Raw genomic sequence first — 18,726 nt, forward strand, 5'->3', positions numbered from 1 at the left:
TGCTCCAACAGCGTCCTTTGCAAGAATGGGAGGCTTCTCTGTAATTCACAAACTCATCGTGTCCTTCTGCACAGAGGATCTTTCTGCTCTTCTAAAATGCAGACTTGGGTGTGCTGAGAGCTTCTGTGACAGAGGGTGCTGTCAGGAAGCTGGGCACCCAGGGCTGCACCTGGAAACCAAGCTGGCAGCGGCTTTGCAAGTTGAATAATCTTATGTTCTGATCTTGCATTTACGGGACCCCCCACTTAGCAAAAAGGGGTGCTCAGACCACTTCCCTTGGTTGGCTTACGGCACTGTCAGGGGAGAGGGCTGGGGAGGGGAGGAGATGGGTGTGGTTTTGTGGGTGACGGAGGATTTATTTATAATGTGGGTGTGATCTGTTGCCATGTGATTGTTCCCTGAAACTACTATACACCCTGAGCAATGAATGCACAACCTGGCCTGCACAGGAAGAGGTGGGGTCACTCTGTGAACACCCTCCACCAGTACTCAAAGACCCCCTGGGGAATACCCAGCCTAACCCCTTTGTTTTCAGAAGGAGGAACTGAGACCAGACCATGGCAGTGACTTGCCCAAGATCACAGATGTCATTTTTATTCTAAGCTAACATTTATCATATGGATACTATATGCCAGTCACTGCGTCAAGTTAAGCGCCATCATCGTGATTTCATTAATCTGCACAATCTAGAAAGCAGGCATGTTACACTCAGCAAACACTTACATAGTATATATACGATGTGCCAGGCACCGTGCTGAGTCCTTTACAAATATTAATCCATTAAATTCTTGTAATTCTATGAGGATTTTGTGTGATTTATTATTATTTCCACTTATTTATTTACTTACTAATTTACGACAGAGTCTTGCTCTTGTCACCCAGGCTGGAGTGCAGTGGCATGATCTCGGCTCACTGCAACCTCTACCTCCTGGGTTCAAGCAATTCTCCTGCCTCAGGCTCCTCCCAAGTCGCTGGGATTACAGGTGCCCGACACCACGCTCAGCTGATTTTTGTATTTTTAGAAGAGACGGGTTTTACCATGTTGGCCAGACTGGTCTTGAACTCCTGACCTCAAGTGATCCTCCCACCTTGGCCTCACAAAGTGCTGGGATTACAGGTGTGAACTACCGCGCCTGGCCTTATTACCATTTTAAAGATGAGTACGCTGAAGCTCAGAGAGGTTAGGTAACCTGCCCAAAGTCACATAGCTGGGAGGTCATTGAGTTGAGAGTCAATCCCAGACAATCTGTCCTTGCAGTGCCTGCTCCAGCACTGTCATTTCTCTCCACGTGACAGCTCTTCTCCTCATTTTACAGGTGAGAAAATCAAGGCTTAGATAGCTCAAGTAGCTTGCTCAAGGCTGCACGACTGGAAATTACGGGAGCTGGTGTTGAATTTGCACATTCCAGCTTTAGAGTCTGACCTCTGATCTCATGCTAAACTCTCTCTCAGGGGGGCTAGGGTCTTTTGGCTGAGGGGTCCAAGCTGGGAACAGGTCACCGGGGTTGAGGCAGAGCCTGAAGCCAGCAGGTAGAGGTGGGGTGGTGTCAGTCAGGTCTACCCGGATTGGCTCTGAACCTCATGCAGCGGAGCAGTTACTCTCTTCTCACGGGGCAGAGCCCCAGCTAGGTGACTGTCACCTGGTTATACCCTCTAATTCCTTAAGATTTCAGCTTAAACTTCATTTTCTCAGGGAAGCCCTCCTGCCTCTATCCAGCCGACTCTCTCCTTGTAAATTCTCTAAGCTCTGAGTGTCTCTTTTGCAGCTCTTGGAAGTGTACATTGGTTTATGCTTCTTTATTATTTTCCCCAACTAGACTGACACAGGGAAGGTGCTCAATGAATATTTGGTGACTAAATGGTTAAATAAATGAATGGCTTACAGCTGTCGTAGAGGGAATGGGCACAGGAAATCAAGACTGAAGTCCAAGAAGTGGAAATGTATATGAGATTTATTGGGAAAAGTCACAACTCAGTAGGCACAGGGATGCCCTGAGCAGCGATAATTAATAATTAATAATTAATAATAATAGCTGGTACTTACTGAGTGCCTGCTCCGTGTCAGGTAGCTGTTTTAAAGGTTGTAGGCAATTCACTCCCTAGAACAACCTCACAAAACAAATATTGTTATCCCTATGGATAACTACCCCTAGGGTTATTATCCTAACTACCCCTGGGGTTGTTATTTCTAGCTCACAATTAAGGTTAACTAGGGATAACATCAAGAGAGCTGGCCCGAGGTCACTATTTCTTCCCAGCTTTTAACCAATGTTCTGAGAATACAGCCTTCCCCATCAAACTCGTGGCTCACCATGGCTGTGAGTTTCCCCCAGTGGCCTGGGTGGTCATGGTGAAAGCTGAAAGTACATTTCTGGAAGACATTTTCAGGTATGCTACAGAGGCTGGCATACCCGGGCTCAGAGCTGCTGGCCTGGCTAATGAACTACAGGTATAAATCTCCAAGCAGAAAAGACTCACTTAGCATGGATGGCAAATGTTGTCTACCAAGAAGACTCAGGAAAATAATCAAGTACCCTTTGCAAAGAATGTCTGGTTATAAAATAAAGATATAAATGACAATAACTTTTCTGTGTTTTAGCAATAGCCAGTTAAAATAAAATTGAAAAAATCCCAGTTAAAATAGCAATAAAGAAGGTAAAATACCTAGGAATAAATACTTAGGCCCCAACTAAGAAGAATTTATGGGGGAAAAATCTTTTCTGGAAAAACACAAGAAGGCTCAAATTACATGTGAGTTCCACCGCTAGCTCCCCCGATCTGTCTTTCTCCTGGCAGTCGTGGTTCTATATCACACCCCACCTCACCCCTTAGCTCAGCCACAGCACCCAGCTCTGCACAATTCCTTATTCTAAATTCTAATTGGCCCAGTTCTTCTTCATAAATTTCACATCACTGACCCAACCTTGGTCTATTCAGCATTGGCTGGAAACATGAGGTCAGATGCTTTACTGTCCCCTGAGCTGGTGCTGTAGGTTGGAATTTTTCTGGAAGGGTCAATAAGTCAAGCAGCCAATGATTGACATTTCCAGTACAATCTGGGAGAATACCTGGATGAGAATAACCAAGAAAAAATTGAAAGCAAGCAGGAATGCTAGGGGAGGGGCCGGGGGTATAAAAATGCATGCCTCTAGATACCAAGAGCTTATACTATGGTGTGGTGCAACGGTGGGGATAGAGAGACAGATCAGTGGAGCATAAGACAATATTAAAAATGAGTCAAGAATACATAAGAAATTTGTGTATCATAAAAGAGGCATTTCAAATCAGCAGGGAAAAGATGCATTTCATACATTTGCTGTCTAAACATTAAGAGTAGAAATAAAGGTCTTTCTTGAGAGCTCATGCTAAAATGAATGCCAAGGGAAATAATGATTTCAATGTAAAAAAGTGAAACCATAAAAGACTACCGGAAAATATCAGGAAGGACTTTATAAATACGACAGCAGAGACAGAAACCACACAGGAAAAGGGAAAAAAACTGTACTTTATTAAACACACAGACACACACGCACACACACACACACACATACATAGATACGCACATGCGTTGTATGCTGAAAAAAGAACATCTACAAAATTAAAAGGCAAATGAGAAACTGGGAAAACATGTACCACATATGTCATAGGTGAAGGGTTGATATCCTTAAATAATACACAGAAAAATTTATTACAAATAATTCGAAAGAAACAAACTTGAATTTTAAAACAGGCAAAATTAATGATAACAGTGAACATTTCTTTTTTGTTTGTTTGTTTTGGAAGCAGGGTCTTGCTCTGTCACCCAGACTAGAGTGCAGTGGTGTGATCATGGCTCATTGTAGCCTTGAACTCCCAGCCTCAAGTGATGCTAACATTTCATCCTCACAAATAGCAGGGAGTATAGGCATGTCCACCATAACTGGCTAATTTTTAAATTTTTTGTAGAGATAGAGACAAGACATTACTATGTTGTCCAGGCTGGTCTGAAACTCCTCGGCTCAAGCAGTCCTCCCACCGTAGCCTCCCAAAGTGCCGGGAATGCAGATGTCAGCCGCCAGACCTGGCAGAACGTTTCTTAAATGTTCATCTTCACCAGCAACTTTATGCGGTTTCCATGCAGTATCTCGCTGAACTCTTACTAACCTAGGAATTAATCGTTATCATTATTTCAGTTTCCACACGAAGAAACGAAAACTTAAAAGAGTTAAATAACTTCCCCCAGAGTCAAAAAGTTAATAACTTGAAGAGCCAAGAGTTAAGCTTAGATGTGGCTATTCATTCACCCCTAATATTGACATGGACTGCAGGCAGTGCAGATCTTAACCCAGGAAATGGTATTTTAAATTCTGCCAAAGTTTACACAATAGAAGCTTATCCTTCAAATGGAATAATTACATATTCGCCAAAGGGGCGGGGTTAGAAGAGGGCAGGGTATCTCAGGCAGTTGAAGCAAATCATCACCCAGCACACAAGTGTTTACATGGCGTTATTGGCTCTATTCATTCTCCTCTCCAGGAACAAAATGAAAGATTGTCACCAAATTACAGTGTCCCCTTTTCAACCGTGCCATGCGTGTGTAATTACAGCTCCTCACATTCTCCACTTTTTATGCTCACACAATCTCCGTCCACCCAGTCTCAATTAAGGGTTCCCTACTTTTTTTGTCTTTTGCAAATTTTTGGCCTTTTGTTTGCAGTTGTGGGCATGGCGGTACTGATGTGTTGCCCACGAAACCCTAAAATATTCTACTTTACATCAAAAGTATAGAAAAGTCTTGTGCTGAGATGTTTTACTCTCTGTCTACTTTATTCTCTCTTGCCTCTATAGATGAACACTCTTATTAGTTTTTTTTTTTTTTTTTTTTTTTTTGGTGTATCCTACTAGAGGTGTAATTAACAGTCGACTTGCCCCAGTTACTCAGGAAGCTCAGGCAGGAGGATCACTTGAGCCCAGAAGTTTGAGGCTCCAGTGAGCTATGATCTCGCCACTGTGCTCCAGCCTGGGCAACATAGTGAGACCTTGTCTCTAAAAATAATTTTAAAAAGAAAGGATACATACTTAACTTATTGCGCCTCCCTTTCTCACACACACAAAAGATACCATGTAATATACATGCTTCAGCACCTTGATTTTTTTTGTTTGTTTCACTTAAAAAACACAACCTTGGTCGGGTGTGGTGGCTCACGCCTGTAATCCTAGCATTTTGGGAGGCCAAGGCAGGCGGACTGCTTGAGCTTGAGTTCAGGAGACCAGCCTGACTAATATGGTGAAACCTTGTCTCTACAAAAATATAAGAAATAGCTGGGCATGGCAGCACGCACCTGTAGTCCCAGCCACTTGGAGGGCTGACGCGGGAGGATTGCTTGAGCCTGGGAGGTTGAGGCTGCAGTGAGCCCAGATTGCGCTGCTGCACTCCAGCCTGGGTGACAAAGTGAGGCCTTGTCTAAAAAAAAAAAAAAAAAAAGAAAAAGCGAAAAAAAAACCCCAAAAAACACAAGATTTTTTTCCATATTAATGCAGAGAACTTCCTAATTGTTCTTTATACCTGAGTAGTCTTCCATTATGTGACCACACTATGATTATTCCCAGTGACACTTAGCTTGTTTAAATCTTATGCTACCCTAAACAGGGCTTCAGTGAATAACTGTATCTGTATATTACTTCCTATGTATGCAGGTTATTTCACCTTCGTCCAACGTGATGGAGTCAAAGGTGAAAGGAATTTGTAATTTTTACAAAGCATTTATACTTTGGATAGATAATACCAAATTGCCCCCACAGGATGACACCAATTGGCCCATTCACCAGGACTATGTGTATCTGTTTCTCCACAGTGTTTCAACAGAAACTGTCGGGATGAACATTTAAAATTTTCATTGTAAAATTTTAAATTGTCTATTTCATTTTAAGGTGCATTAGAAAAGGCAGTTTGCACATTGATCCCATGAGTTCACACTCTTAGTTTCATTTTGTAAAATAGGTTTATTTAAATTAAAATGGCAGTACTGAATTGAAGAAAAGCATCAAGTAAATATTGTGTTGGTGCAAAAGTAATTGCGGTTTTTGCCATTCATTTCAATGGTGAAAACCACAATAACTTTTGCACCTACCTAATAATATTACAGGTTGAATGCAGGCATGCAAAGTTACGGCAGCTCATGACAAGCTGGGGAAGTGTTGCCATGATGATTTTTTCTCTTGGGAATAATAAAATCAAGAGGTTTTATGTTCTGTATGCAGGACACTGTGCTTGAGGTTTTATAAAATGTGTACTGTTGTTAGACCTATTTTACGGCTGAGGAACCAGAGACTCAGGGGACTCAGGGAGGTTAAGTCACTTGCCTGAGGTCACACAGCTAACTCTGGAGCCTGCGCTTGTTAATTTCCCTCTGTTCTGAGGGTATTTCCAACTGGGACCTTCAGTTTAACCGTGCCTGCCTACCCCCTGGGGAATAGAGCCTCAGGAGCTTTCGTAGCTTGTAAATGCCCAGAGATGACACAGTCTGAACTTGCAATTTGCTTTTCCTTTCTCTTCTATGGACGCTCTTAGCTTGTGTTTCTCTCTGTGTGCCTCATTTCAGCTTCCTTATTCCTGCAGTTTTACTTCAGCCCAGCCAGATTTCAGCCCACCTGTGGGCAAAGCGGCACAGCCCATTCAGACTGAGAGAGGCCTTTCTTTCCCTCCCTTCCTTCCTTCCTTCCTTCCTTCCTTCCTTCCTTCCTTTTCTTTTCTTTCTTTCCTTCTTTCTTTCTCTCTCTCCTTCCTTCCTTCTCCCTCCCTCCTTCCTTCCTTCTTTCCCTCCCTCCCTCCCTCTCTCTCTCTTTCTTTGTTTCTTTCTTTCTCTCCTTCCTTCCTTCCTTCCTTCCTTCCTTCCTTCCTTCCTTCCTTCCTTCCTTCCTTCCTTCCTCCCTCCCTCCCTCCCTCCCTCCTCTTTCTCTCTTTCTTCCTTCCTTCCTTTCTTTCCTTCTTTCTTTCTCTCTCTCCTTCCTTCCTTCTCCCTCCTTCCTTCCTTCTTTCCCTCCCTCCCTTTCTTTCTTTCTCTCTCTTTCTTTCTCTCCTTCCTTCCTTCCTCCTTCCCTCCCTCCCTTCTCCTTCCTTCTTTCTTTCTTTCTTTCTTTCTTTCTTTCTTTCTTTCTTTCTTTCTTTCTTTCTTTCTTTCTTTCTTTCTTTCTCTTTCTTTCTTTTTTTCTTTCTTTCTTTTCTTTGTTTCTCCTTCCTTCCTTCTTTCCTTCCTTCCTTCCTTCCTTCCTTCCTTCCTTCCTTCCTTCCTTCCTTCCTTCCTCCCTCCCTCCCTCCCTCCCCCCCTCCCCCTCCATCCTCCATCTGTCTCACCTGCGCTTCCTTCCCCCTTAGCTGCCTGTGTCTGGGGTTAAGTGATGACCTAGGATCTGCCTGTCTTTGGTGCTGAGGATTGTTTTCACTATAAAGACTCTGGTTTTGGGGTGGCAGGGACCCAAGTACTCTGTCACTGGCCCGTGCTGAATTTGTGTGAGATAAAGAGTGTTATCGTCTGTAACCCCCCTGTTAGGTGGGAGACCCTCTGGGGAGGCTGAGGACACTGGGGGACAGCCAGGGGACACTGAGGAGTTCCCACTTTGCTGGCTGCATTTCTGGAGTCTGACAAACTTGGCTTCCTGTCCTGGCTCTCCCACGTCCTTGCTTTGTGACCTTGGGCAAGTTACTTCTCTGAGCCTCAGTTTTCTCATCTGGAATACCAGGATAACAGTCTAACTCCTCTGGGGTGTCAGGAGAATCTGGGGACATGACACAGAGGACACAGCACAGTGCTTGGCAGGTAGTATGTGCTCAATTCAATAAAATTGGTGGCAGTAAAAGTCACATTCGATGGTTATTTTGTTGTTGTATTCAACAATCTCTTGAATGAAGATTGGAAATGGAGGGAAATTTGGGAATCCAAGCTTGCCTAGTACCAGGCATGTGGAGGTGGAGCCTCAGCAACAGGAAATACTGGGAAGAGGAATCGTGCCAGGATCCTGTAGAAACCTGATTTCCAGGGATGGGCGAGATGACTGGGGGTGATGTTGGGGCGGGAGTGTAATAGTTTCAAACCTGTTTTTGAGAGCACTTGAGACGAACTCGCTCGGGAGTTTAGGGGATGTGTTCATGGAGTTGGATGCCAGCACTGTTGGGAAGTGGATAGGGAGTCTGGCAGAGGTCCCAAATCCATATTCCTACAGAGTTCAGGCAGGAAAAGGGAAAGCGTGAAGCAGGCCTGGTGTAAGACAATAGAGAAGAGTGGAGTCTGTGGAAAACTAGAAAGCTTATCACTTATCTAAAGGGGGAAACGACTGCTCAGCCCACAGAAACAAGTGATGAGTGTTCAGTGTTGTCACAGCTGGTGATTTCTCAAAAGGAACCAGTATTTCACATTTTTTCTTCTTCTTCTTTTTTTTTTTTTTTTGATACAGAGTCTCGCTCTGTCACCCAGGCTGGAGTGCAGTGGTGCGTTCTCGGTTCACTGTAAGCTCCACCTCCTGGATTCATGCCATTCTTCTGCCTCAACCTTCTGAGTAGCTGGGACTATAGGTGCGTGCCGCCACGCCCAGCTAATTTTTTTTGTATTTTTAGTAGAGACGGGGTTTCACCATGTTAGCCCGGATGGTCTTGATCTCCTGACCTTGTGATCCGCCTGCCTCAGCCTCCCAAAGTGCTGGGATTATAGGCATGGACCACTGTGCCTGGCCAAAGTTTCACATTTTAATCCGATAGTTCCTGACTTAAATATAGTAAACTTATTTGGATTTCTAAGAAGCACCATGTTGGCCAATTGTAGCTTCTTTACAGGTTTGATATAGCTTCTGGGTTCCACACTGTGACCTCTGGGCATGAAGTAGGACCTAGGCCAGGGATGGGACAGGCTCTTGGTGGCCTGGAGGGGTCCCGTCCGTGTGGCCTGGGTGACGAGGATCTGACGTAAAATGAGACTGGGGGAGGGATTAAGGCAGAGATGGAAGCTGTGTCTTTTTGTTTGTTTGTTTTTGAGTCAAAGTTTCACTCTGTCACGGGAGTGCAGTGGCGCCATCATGGCTCACTGCAGCCTTGAATTCTTGCATTCAAACGATCCTCCCACCTTGGCTGGGATTACAGGCATGAGCCACTGCTCCCAGCCAGGAAGTTGCATTTTTTAATGAAATCAAAACCAAACCCCATAGAGAGAGTGATGGCTTGGAGGCCATGAGGATTCCCAGACTCATCTCAGGCTGCGTAGGTACCCACAGCCTTGGTCAATACCCACAGCCTCGAGGCTAGGAAGGGAACGTATTTTGGTTAAAGGCAGGACTGATATTTATTAATTTATTATTATTACTATTATTATTATTATTATTATTATTTTGAGACGGAGTCTTGCTCTGTCGCCCAGGCTGGAATACAGTGACGCAATCTCCGCTCACTGCAAGCTCCGCCTCCCGGGTTCACGCCATTCTCCTGCCTCAGCCTCCGGAATAGCTGGGACTACAGGGGCCCGCCACCATGCCCGGCTAATTTTTTGTATTTTTAGTAGAGATGGGGTTTCACCATGTTAGCCAGGATGGTCTCGATCCCCTGACCTCATGATCCACCTGCTTTGGCCTCCCAAAGTGCTGGGATTACAGGTGTGAGCCACTGAGCCTGGCCAGGCAGGACTGATATTTAACCTGCATGCACTGGCACTACTGTGCCAGTTGTGGAAATATTGAAATACTCTGAAACCGATTGGTAAATAGCCACTGGGTCCTCTGAGCCTTTTTCCCCCACCTTCCACTTACCCACACCTGCTTCTGCCAGCTCCTACTACATCCCCTCCATGACATGGTAACTAAAGTGTTAACTCCCAGCACGGCCAGGCTCTGATGTCCATTCCGTGTGGTCTATGAGCAGTCCCTGAGCCAAGGCAGTTATAAATATCTTGACTCACCCCTGGTTGCAGGTAACATGCCTACCTGGATTGGCTGAAGCACAAAGGAGAACTTTTAGAGGACACAGGGAGGCAGATGGAATTGGAAGGCAGGATGCCAGATCCCCCAGGGACCAGAACCAGGAGCTTCATCCCTGGGGTCATGTAATCTTTGTCTTTGTTTCTCAGGGTTCCTTAGAGCGCACTATAAAAATCAGCACCAACTGTCATTTGCTACAAGGTGGATGAACCTGGAGGACATTTATGCTAAGTGAAATAAGCCAGGCACAGAAAGGCAAATACCGCATGATTTCACTTAGATGTGGAATCTAATGAAGTTGAACTCATAGAAGTAGAGAGTAGAATGATGGTTACCAGAAGCGGGGGGACAGCAGGAGTCAGGGGGTAGGGAAGAAATGGAGAGTTGCTGATCAAAGAGTACGATATTTCAGATGGGAGGAATTGCCTTTGAGATCTATTGCACAGCAGGGTGACATTCGTCAATAATAATGTATGTTTCAAAGTAATTAAGAGAGTAAATTTCAAATGTCTCATGCTAAGAAAATGGTAGGCAAGTTAGGGGATGGATATGTTAATTTTCTTGATTTAATCATGCCACATTGTGTGTGTATATCCAGAACAATCAGAACAATCACATTGTGCCCCATAAATGCATACAATTATGATTTGTCAATCAAAAACAAAATTAGCAGCCTCAGCCCTGGAACTGTATGTCTGCTGGCCTCAGGACTGACTACCCGTGTCCCAGCCGCTCAGCATATGTGACCCTTGAGCCAAGTCCAGCTGTGTTCAGGGAATGTGGATGTCTCAAAGTACAAGCATGGCTGTTGGGAGGTGTCCATCTCAGAGATGGCATTGGGCTCAGGCAGACATGGATAGGTACCCTGGAAGACGCACCTTGAGAGTCGTGGAGGGAGTCATGAGGACCACAGGTGTGGGAGTGTGGTTTTTAAGCTCTTTCAGGTAGCAGGAAGGAGGAGGGAAGAATCCATTGAGGGTGACTTGGTTTGGCCTGAGGGATTGGGGCAGTGGGTGGGTAGAGTTGGTGCCTACAAGTATGATCCCTCATGAAAGCGGAGGCAGGGGAATGAGGTCAGAGGAGCTCTCCAGCAGTCTGTAAATAAGCCTTAAGAAGTCAACATTTCCCTGCAACTTGCTGATTGGCTTTCCTGTCTCTCATCTGGCTCTAATCTGTGCCGCACAGCCCCTTCTAAGTCATTTTCCTGAAATAGCAGGTGTATGATGCAGGGGTTTGCAGTGACCCACAGTGATGATTGCGCCCTGCAGCTGTCACAACAACCCATTGACCACTGAGTGCAACGCTGTGCTTGCCCTGGGCAAAACATTTTGTCTCTTAGTCCTTTGGTTTCCTCGTCTGTAAAATAGGGGTAGTAAGTAGTATGCACTTTATAGCGCTGTTACAAGGATCAAATGCATTAATGCCTGATAAATCCCTTAAAATAGTTCCTGGCATGAGTAAATGTTCAATAAATGTTAACTCTCATTTATTAAGTATTTATTGAGCATCTTCTATATGCTAAGTACAGTTTATGCCCTGGGGGTATAATGGTGAGCAAAATTTCCTCACCTTGCATGCAGTGGAGTGTAGAAGAGATGCAATTAAGCGTGGATTTACAAGTCAGTGATTTAAGTGCTGTGATGGCGAGGATTTAGAGTATAAGTTCCATGAGAGCAGAATCTCTTATGTTCACAGCTGTATCCTCAATGCCTAGGAAGAACTCAGTCCTCAGTATACATTTGCTAGGTGAATGAATGAATGAGTCAAGTTCTATCTTAGCTGCACGTGAAGATGAGGTGTCAATGGAGTGAAGTTGGGTGTGAGGAGAGAAGGGAGAGGAACTTGGTGTGAACTCCATCTCTGCAAGGGTCCAACTGGGTCACGTTGGTGAAGTTATTCTGTAGTTAGGGTCTGTTTCATTGTTGCTAAAGTGGGAACAAGTGACACCTTCTGCATGGCATGTCATGAGGATTGGAGAGAGTGCATGTGACACACACAGCATACACATGCAGCTCTCAAGCAATGTGTGGAGACTGGGTGTGGTGATTCACACCTGTAATTCTAGTACTTTGCAAGGCTGACGCGGGCAGATCACTAGAGCCCAGGAGTTTGAGACCAGCCTGGGCAACATAACAAAAACCATGTCTCTACAAAAAATAAAAATTAGCTAGGCATGGTGGCATGTGCCTTCAATCCCAGCTACTCAGGAGGCTGAGGTAGAAGGGTTGCTTGAACCTGGGAGGCAGAGGCTGCAGTGAGCTATGATCGCACCACTGCACTGCAGCCTGGGTGACAGAGCAAGCCCCTGTCTCAACAAAACAAAACAAAACATGCAAACAAAAAAAGAAATGTACTTTCTTTTCCCTTCCCATTCTTTGTGCCTCTTGGTATCTCCTCTTGTTTAAGAGACTATTGAGATGGAGAACTGAATCGTTTTTGGTCAGAAATGCTTGAATCCTTGTCCTGGAGATCGCTCAAGAAAATATTTATATGAAGAAAAGTGCAAAACCAACAGAGGCAAATTGTTATTAGTTGCAATTTTGCCCCAGAGCTTAAAGTAGAGCTCACAAGGCCTTCAGGGACCCCTTTCTTCTGTACTAGGTAAGACTAAGGAAATTCAAATCTGAACTCAAACCTAAGTCTTGGCCTCTGTAAGATCAATATATCAGAGAACCCAGAAGGGACCACAAGAGCCAAGAGTAGAGACAGAATGTGTCCTAGGTCTTGGAGTGGAGCTGACTCAGGCCACTTGTACCAAGGGTCTCAGGGCAAGACTATGAGACTTGGATCCAGCAGCATCCTGGGAGAGGTGAAGGATGTAAGGGAGAAGAGAAAGATGGAAAGGGTGCCTTTTAACCTCCATGTGAGCTCCCCCATTGGGGTCTGGCCAATCCGTGTGTTGGAATCCATCCAATTAAATCAACTCTGCCTCCTTAGAGGTTAAGTAGGGGTGTGAGAGAACCTTGAGCTTCCCCTACAGGCCAATACCAGTCATGAACAGGGGTTCCTTTATTATTATTATTAAAATTCTGGGGTATATGTGCAGAATGTGCAGGTTTGTTACATATATATATACACGTGCCATGGTAGTTTGCTGCACCCATCAACCTGTCATCTACATTAGGTATTTCTCCTAATGCCTCCCCTAGTCCCCCACCCCCCGACAGGTCCCGGTGTATGATGGTCCCCTCCCTGTGTCGATGTGTTCTCATTGTTCAACTCCCACTTGTGAGTAAGAACATGCGGGGTTCAGTTTTCGAACAGGTGTTCCTTTTTAGGTGGGTTTGAAGCGCTGAATTCCCAACTTTAAGGTGAATGTCCAAGAGGCACAATGGGAACTGTTCTGTGGCACAGAGCAGGGGGACTCTTAGAGGAACCGTGTGTATTCAGTTAGTCTCATTGTCCAGAGATAGAGACATGGCTGGTTAACCTGCCAAAAAGGAGCCCTTCGTTTTTGTCTTGGGATTTCCAAGCCCTGTTGTTGTTACTAGGACAGCACGTCAATCTTTGAGCAGGACGGGTGATTACTGGGGTCCTTCTGCAACTGAGAGCACTAGAGCGTCCCACTGGTCAAAGCAGAGCAGACCTCGCCTCTCAAACTTGGCTGTCCAGAGCTCTGCAAGGACCAGTACTTCATCTGCTGACTGCAGAGGGTGGGAGTGTCATGAAACTTCGCAGCTCATTAAGAAGATAGGAGGCAACCAAAGCCTGCAGTGGCTGAGGATTCTTCAGTCAGGTTTATTGAGATTACGTTTCCTGTGGTAAAAGTCACTTTTTAAATTTTTTTTGAGACAGGGTCTTGCTCTGCTACCCATGCTAGAGTGCAGGGGCCTGATCATAGCTCACTGCAACCTTGAACTCCTTGAGCTCAAGTGATCCTCCCACTTTGGCCTCCTTAGTAGCTAAAACTACAGGCATGCACCACTATGCCTGACTTTAATACATACATATGGTAGAGACAGGGTCTCACTGTGTTGCCCAGGCTGGTCTCAAAGTCCTGGGTTCAAGCTCAAGAAGTCCTCCCACCTTGGCCTCCTAAAGTGTTGGACTTGCAGGCATGAGCTACTGTATCCAGCAAAAATCACTTTTTTCTTTTTTCTTTTTTTTTGAGATGGAGTCTCGCTGTGTCACCCAGGCTGGAGTGCAGTGGCGTGATTTCGGGTTCAAGCAATTCTTCTATCTCAGCCTCCCAAATAGTTGGGACTACAGGCGGGCCACCACGCCCAGCTAATTTTTTTATTTTTAGTAGAGACAGGATTTCACCATGTTGATCAGGCTGCTCTCGAACTCCTGACCTCAGGTGATCCACCCACCTCGGCCTCCCAAAGTGCTGGGATTACAGGTGTGAGCCACTGCGCCAGGCTGCCAATTCACTTTTAAAAATATAAAGTAAAATTCATCACAGTTAATATAGAGACCACTCCAATATCCAAAACAAAAAAGTTCCTGCATCTGCCTCTTTGTAGTTAATTTCCTTTCCACCTCCAGCCCCTTTTAACCACTGGTGTTTTCTGTCCCCATAGTTTTGTGTTTTGCAGGACATTTAGAAATGGAACCACACAGTGTGTACCCTTTTGTGTTGGACATCTTTGTTTTACCAGAATGCTTTCGCGGTTCGTGAATGCTGCTGCTTGTGCCAATAGTTCATTCCTTTTTACTGCTGAAAAGTATTCCACTGTGTGGATGCCTCAGACTATATCCATTCACACATTGAACAACATTTGGGTCGTTTCCAGTTCTGGGCTATTATAAATAAGGTGGTTATAAACCTTCATGTATGGATACGGTTTTTTCTTTTTTTTTTCCCCCCTGCTCTGTTGCCCAGGCTGGAGTGCAGTGGCATGATCTTGGCTCACTGCAGCCTCCGCCTCCTAGGTTCAAGTGATTCTCGTGCCCCAGCCTCCCAAGTAGCTGCGACTACAGGCATGTGCCACCACACTCGGCTAATTTTTGTATTTTTAATAGAGACGGGATTCCTCTGTGTTGGCCAGGCTGGTCTCGAACTCCTGATCTCAAGTGATCTGCCCTCCTCGGCCTCCCAAAGTGCTGGGATACAGGCGTGAGCCACTGTGCCCGGCCTGGATGTTTTCATTTCACCGAAAAATAGGATTCCTGGGTCCTAGGAGAGTTCCAGTTTATGTTCTTTCCTCACTAACACTTGATATCATTGGTTTTAGTTTTCTAAAATTTTAGCAACTCTGGTAGGTATGTGATATGGTTAGGCTTTGTGTCCCCACCCAAATCTCATCTTGAATTGTAATCCTCATAATCCGCATGTGTCAAGGGAGAGGTCAGGTGGAGGCAATTGAATCCTGGGGGCCGTTTCCCCCATGTTGTTCTCGTGATAGTGAGTGAGTTCTCACGCGATCTGATGGTTTTATAAGGGGCTTGTCCCCCTTCGCTCGGCACTTCAAGAAAATTGGCTGTTAGTCAATTAAATCTCTTTCCTATATGAATTACCCAATCTCGGGCAGTTCTTTATAGCAGTATGAAAGCAGAATAATACAGTATGGAATTATTTCAAGTTTTGAAATGAAACAGTGTCCTTAGGAGAAACACTCATCACATTCACAGCACACAAAAGAATGTCTATGTAGTGTGTCTGTTTATTTGCTTACATTTTCTTTTTCCATCACTGTTATTAGAATCAAATTTTAAAGGAAGCATCTGTGGCAGCATCAATAAATACATACGAATGTATGAATGAAGGAAGGAAGAAACGGGTAGCATGTACCCGGCTAGGGTGTCAGATCAGCCCAGGGTTGGATCCTAAGGCCCAAGTTATTAACTTCTGCCATGTACTTTTTTTTTTTTTTTTTTTTTTTTTTTTAAAGAGAAGGAGGGTCTTGCTCTCTTGCCCAGGCTGGAGTGCAGTGATGCAACCATGCTCACACGTAGCCTTGAATTCCTGGGCTGAAGTGATCTTCCCAATTCAATCTCCTGAGTAGCTGGGACTACAGGCATGTGCCACCATACCTGGCTAATTTTTTATTTTTGTAGAAATGGGGGTCTTACTATATTGCCCAGGCTGGTCTTGAACTCCTGGCCTCGAGCGATCCTCCCATCTTGGCCTCTCAAAGTGTTGGGGCTACAGGTGTGAGACACTGTACCTGGCCTGCAATACACAACAGAGAAAGCAACTTTTACAGAAAGAGTTCTCTTGAACTAAAACCGATTCTGTGAAGAAAGAGTCTCTTGAAGAAGAAAGAGAAATGCAGAGCCAAAGGCTTACGAAGGCCTAAGGCCTGTTTGGGAGTGGGGGTGCGTCCTGAGTGCTGAGAATGTACATAGTACGTGCACATGTGGGTGGGTGGGTGGGAGGAGGGGGCTTAGCTGGAGATCACCTTGGACAAGTAGTCATAACAATCATGCAAAAGCTTATGCTGCTTGCTATGTTCCAGGTGGTTCTAAGATCTCTAGACAGGTTCATTCATTTATGCTTCCCAACAGTCTTATAAGCAGAGCACTAGCACCATCAGCATTTTACAGATAGGGAAACTGAAGCACAAAAAGATCAGATTAGCCGGGCATGGTGATGTGCACCTGTAGTCCCAGCAATTTGGGAGGCTGAGGCAGGAGGATCATTTGAGACCAGGAGTTTGAACCAGCCTGGGCAACATAACAAGAAGCCCTCTCTACAAAAAAAATTTTAAAAATTCGCTGGGCAGGCCTGGCACAGTAGCTTGTACCTGTAATCGCAGCACTTTGGGAGGCCAAGGGAGGTGGATCACCTGAAGTCAGGAGTTCAAGATCAACCTGGCCACCATGGTGAAACCCCGTCTCTATTAAAAATACACACAATTAGCCGGGCGTGGGGGTGCACACCTGTAGTCCCAGTTACTCGGGACGTTGAGACAGGAGAATCGCTTAAACCCAGGAGGCAGAGGTTGCAGTGAGGAACAACTGTTATTAGAATCAAATTTTAAAGGAAGCATCTGTGGCAGCATCAATAAATACATATGAATATATGAATGGTATGAAACCCAGGAGCCGAGATTGTGCCACTGCACTCCAGCCCGGGTGAAAAGAGCAAAACTCCATCTCCAAAAAAAAAAAAAAAATTGGCATAGTTGCATGTACCTGTTGTCCCAGCTACTCAGGAAGCTGAGGCAGGAGAATCACTTGAGCCGATGAAGTCAAGGCTCCAGTGAGCTATAATCGTGCCACTCCACTTCAGCCTGGGTGACAGAGCAAAACCCTATCTCTTAAAAAACAAAAGAAAATAAATAACCGTTAAATAACTTGCTCAAAGTCACACAGCTTAGAGCCCAGGAAGTTTATCCAAGTCGACCTTTTACCGCTGCCCTGCACTGCTGGGCTGCGAAGGGCGTATTTATTGATCAGGAAATGATGTAAGCTTCTGTGAGATATAGCTCCCCAAATATAGTGACTTCAACAAGGCAGAAATTAGGTTTTTCTCTCAGGGGTCAGCCCAAAGGGACAAAATTCAAGGCTAGTAGGGTGGTTTTGTCCTTTCCACATGTGGCTGTAAGTTTGGGTCCAGGGTGGTCACTTCCAGTTCCCACCATCTTTGAACCAGTGGGAAGAGGGAAAGGTGCAAGGAAGTATGCATTTCCATTTGAAAGGAATGGCCCTGGAGCACACACATCCCATTGGCTGCAACTCAGCACCATGGCCGCCCCAAGCTGCAAGAGATGCTGGGAAATGTGGCCTCTATCTGGATAGCCATGCTCTCTGCTAAAACTCGAGGGTTCGACTATTAAAGGGAAGAATGGATATTGGTGGGAAACCAGCAGTCTCTGCCACAACTTACGGACTGTCCATTGGGCTTTGAACTTTATTCCATCAGTGATGAGGAGCTGACAGTGGTCTCTAAGCAGGGAGGTTTCACGTCCAGACTTGGGTTTTTGATCACTGCAGAAGCATGCTTGGAGAATAAAAGTGGTGAGAAAGAAAAGTCAGGAGCCCTGTTTAGATGATGTGTCTGTCGCTTTGTTTTCCCATCTCTGGAGTCCCTGCTACAGGCAGGAGTCTGTAGATTGGGTTCCTAGGCAGGCCCAGAAGGAGGTTTGCAGGCGGGGTGTGTGTGCATGGGGCTGCAAAGGGAGCAGTCAGCTGTCTTTGTCCTTCATTCCTTCCACAACTATTTATCCAGCGCCATGTCTGGGCACAGGGCTCCAGCAATGGTCCCAACAGGTACAACGACCTCTGGGGACCAAGTTCAGTCCCTGTTGAGTTCTCCAGTGCCTCTCGATGTAGGGTGAACCCTTGGCATGGTCCGCTGACGCTGGCTCCTTCTGTTGTTTCTCTTGGCTCCAGGATCCCCGGAGCAAACACAAGTTTAAGATCCACACGTACTCCAGTCCCACGTTTTGTGACCACTGTGGGTCACTGCTGTATGGACTCATCCACCAGGGGATGAAATGTGACAGTAAGTACTTTTTCTCTCTGGGGGCATCTGCGGATGGCAGAAGCAATGGGAAAGGGCTGCTTCCTCTTGGTTTAGGGTCCAGGTGTGCCATACATTCCCTCCATCCTGGTTGGGGCTGGTGTACCGATTGTCTGTTGCTGCATAATGATCCTCCTACCCCAAAACACTGTGGCTGAAGACAATTAACATTTTTTTAGCTCATGACTCTGCATGGCAGTCCTTTGAATCTGGGCTGGCCTCAGACAATGTCATGCATGTCCATAAAGCATGAACTCATGCTTCATGGTGGATTAGCAGGCGGGGGTGGGCTGGGAGCTGTCTGGGCCTCGGTGGCCTCACTCACATGTCCGGCAGGATGGCTGGCTGTCATCTGGGTGGTGGAGATGACCAGGCCACGT

At 45.6% G+C, this 18,726-nt stretch overlaps 1 protein-coding gene across 2 annotated transcripts in view; it reads left to right on the top strand.

Moving 5' to 3' along the window:
- The window catches only part of PRKCB (protein kinase C beta), a 382,229-nt gene that overhangs the window by 176,233 nt on the left and 187,270 nt on the right, over window positions 1-18,726 (top strand). For both annotated transcript variants that reach the window (XM_007988069.3, XM_007988070.3), the window contains exon 4: window positions 18,217-18,328. In XM_007988069.3, coding sequence (XP_007986260.1) covers window positions 18,217-18,328 — 112 coding nt within the window. The remainder of the gene's footprint in view (window positions 1-18,216; window positions 18,329-18,726) is intronic.

This window comes from Chlorocebus sabaeus, chromosome 5 (genome assembly GCF_047675955.1).
Source record: "Chlorocebus sabaeus isolate Y175 chromosome 5, mChlSab1.0.hap1, whole genome shotgun sequence".
Lineage (NCBI taxonomy): Eukaryota > Metazoa > Chordata > Mammalia > Primates > Cercopithecidae > Chlorocebus > Chlorocebus sabaeus.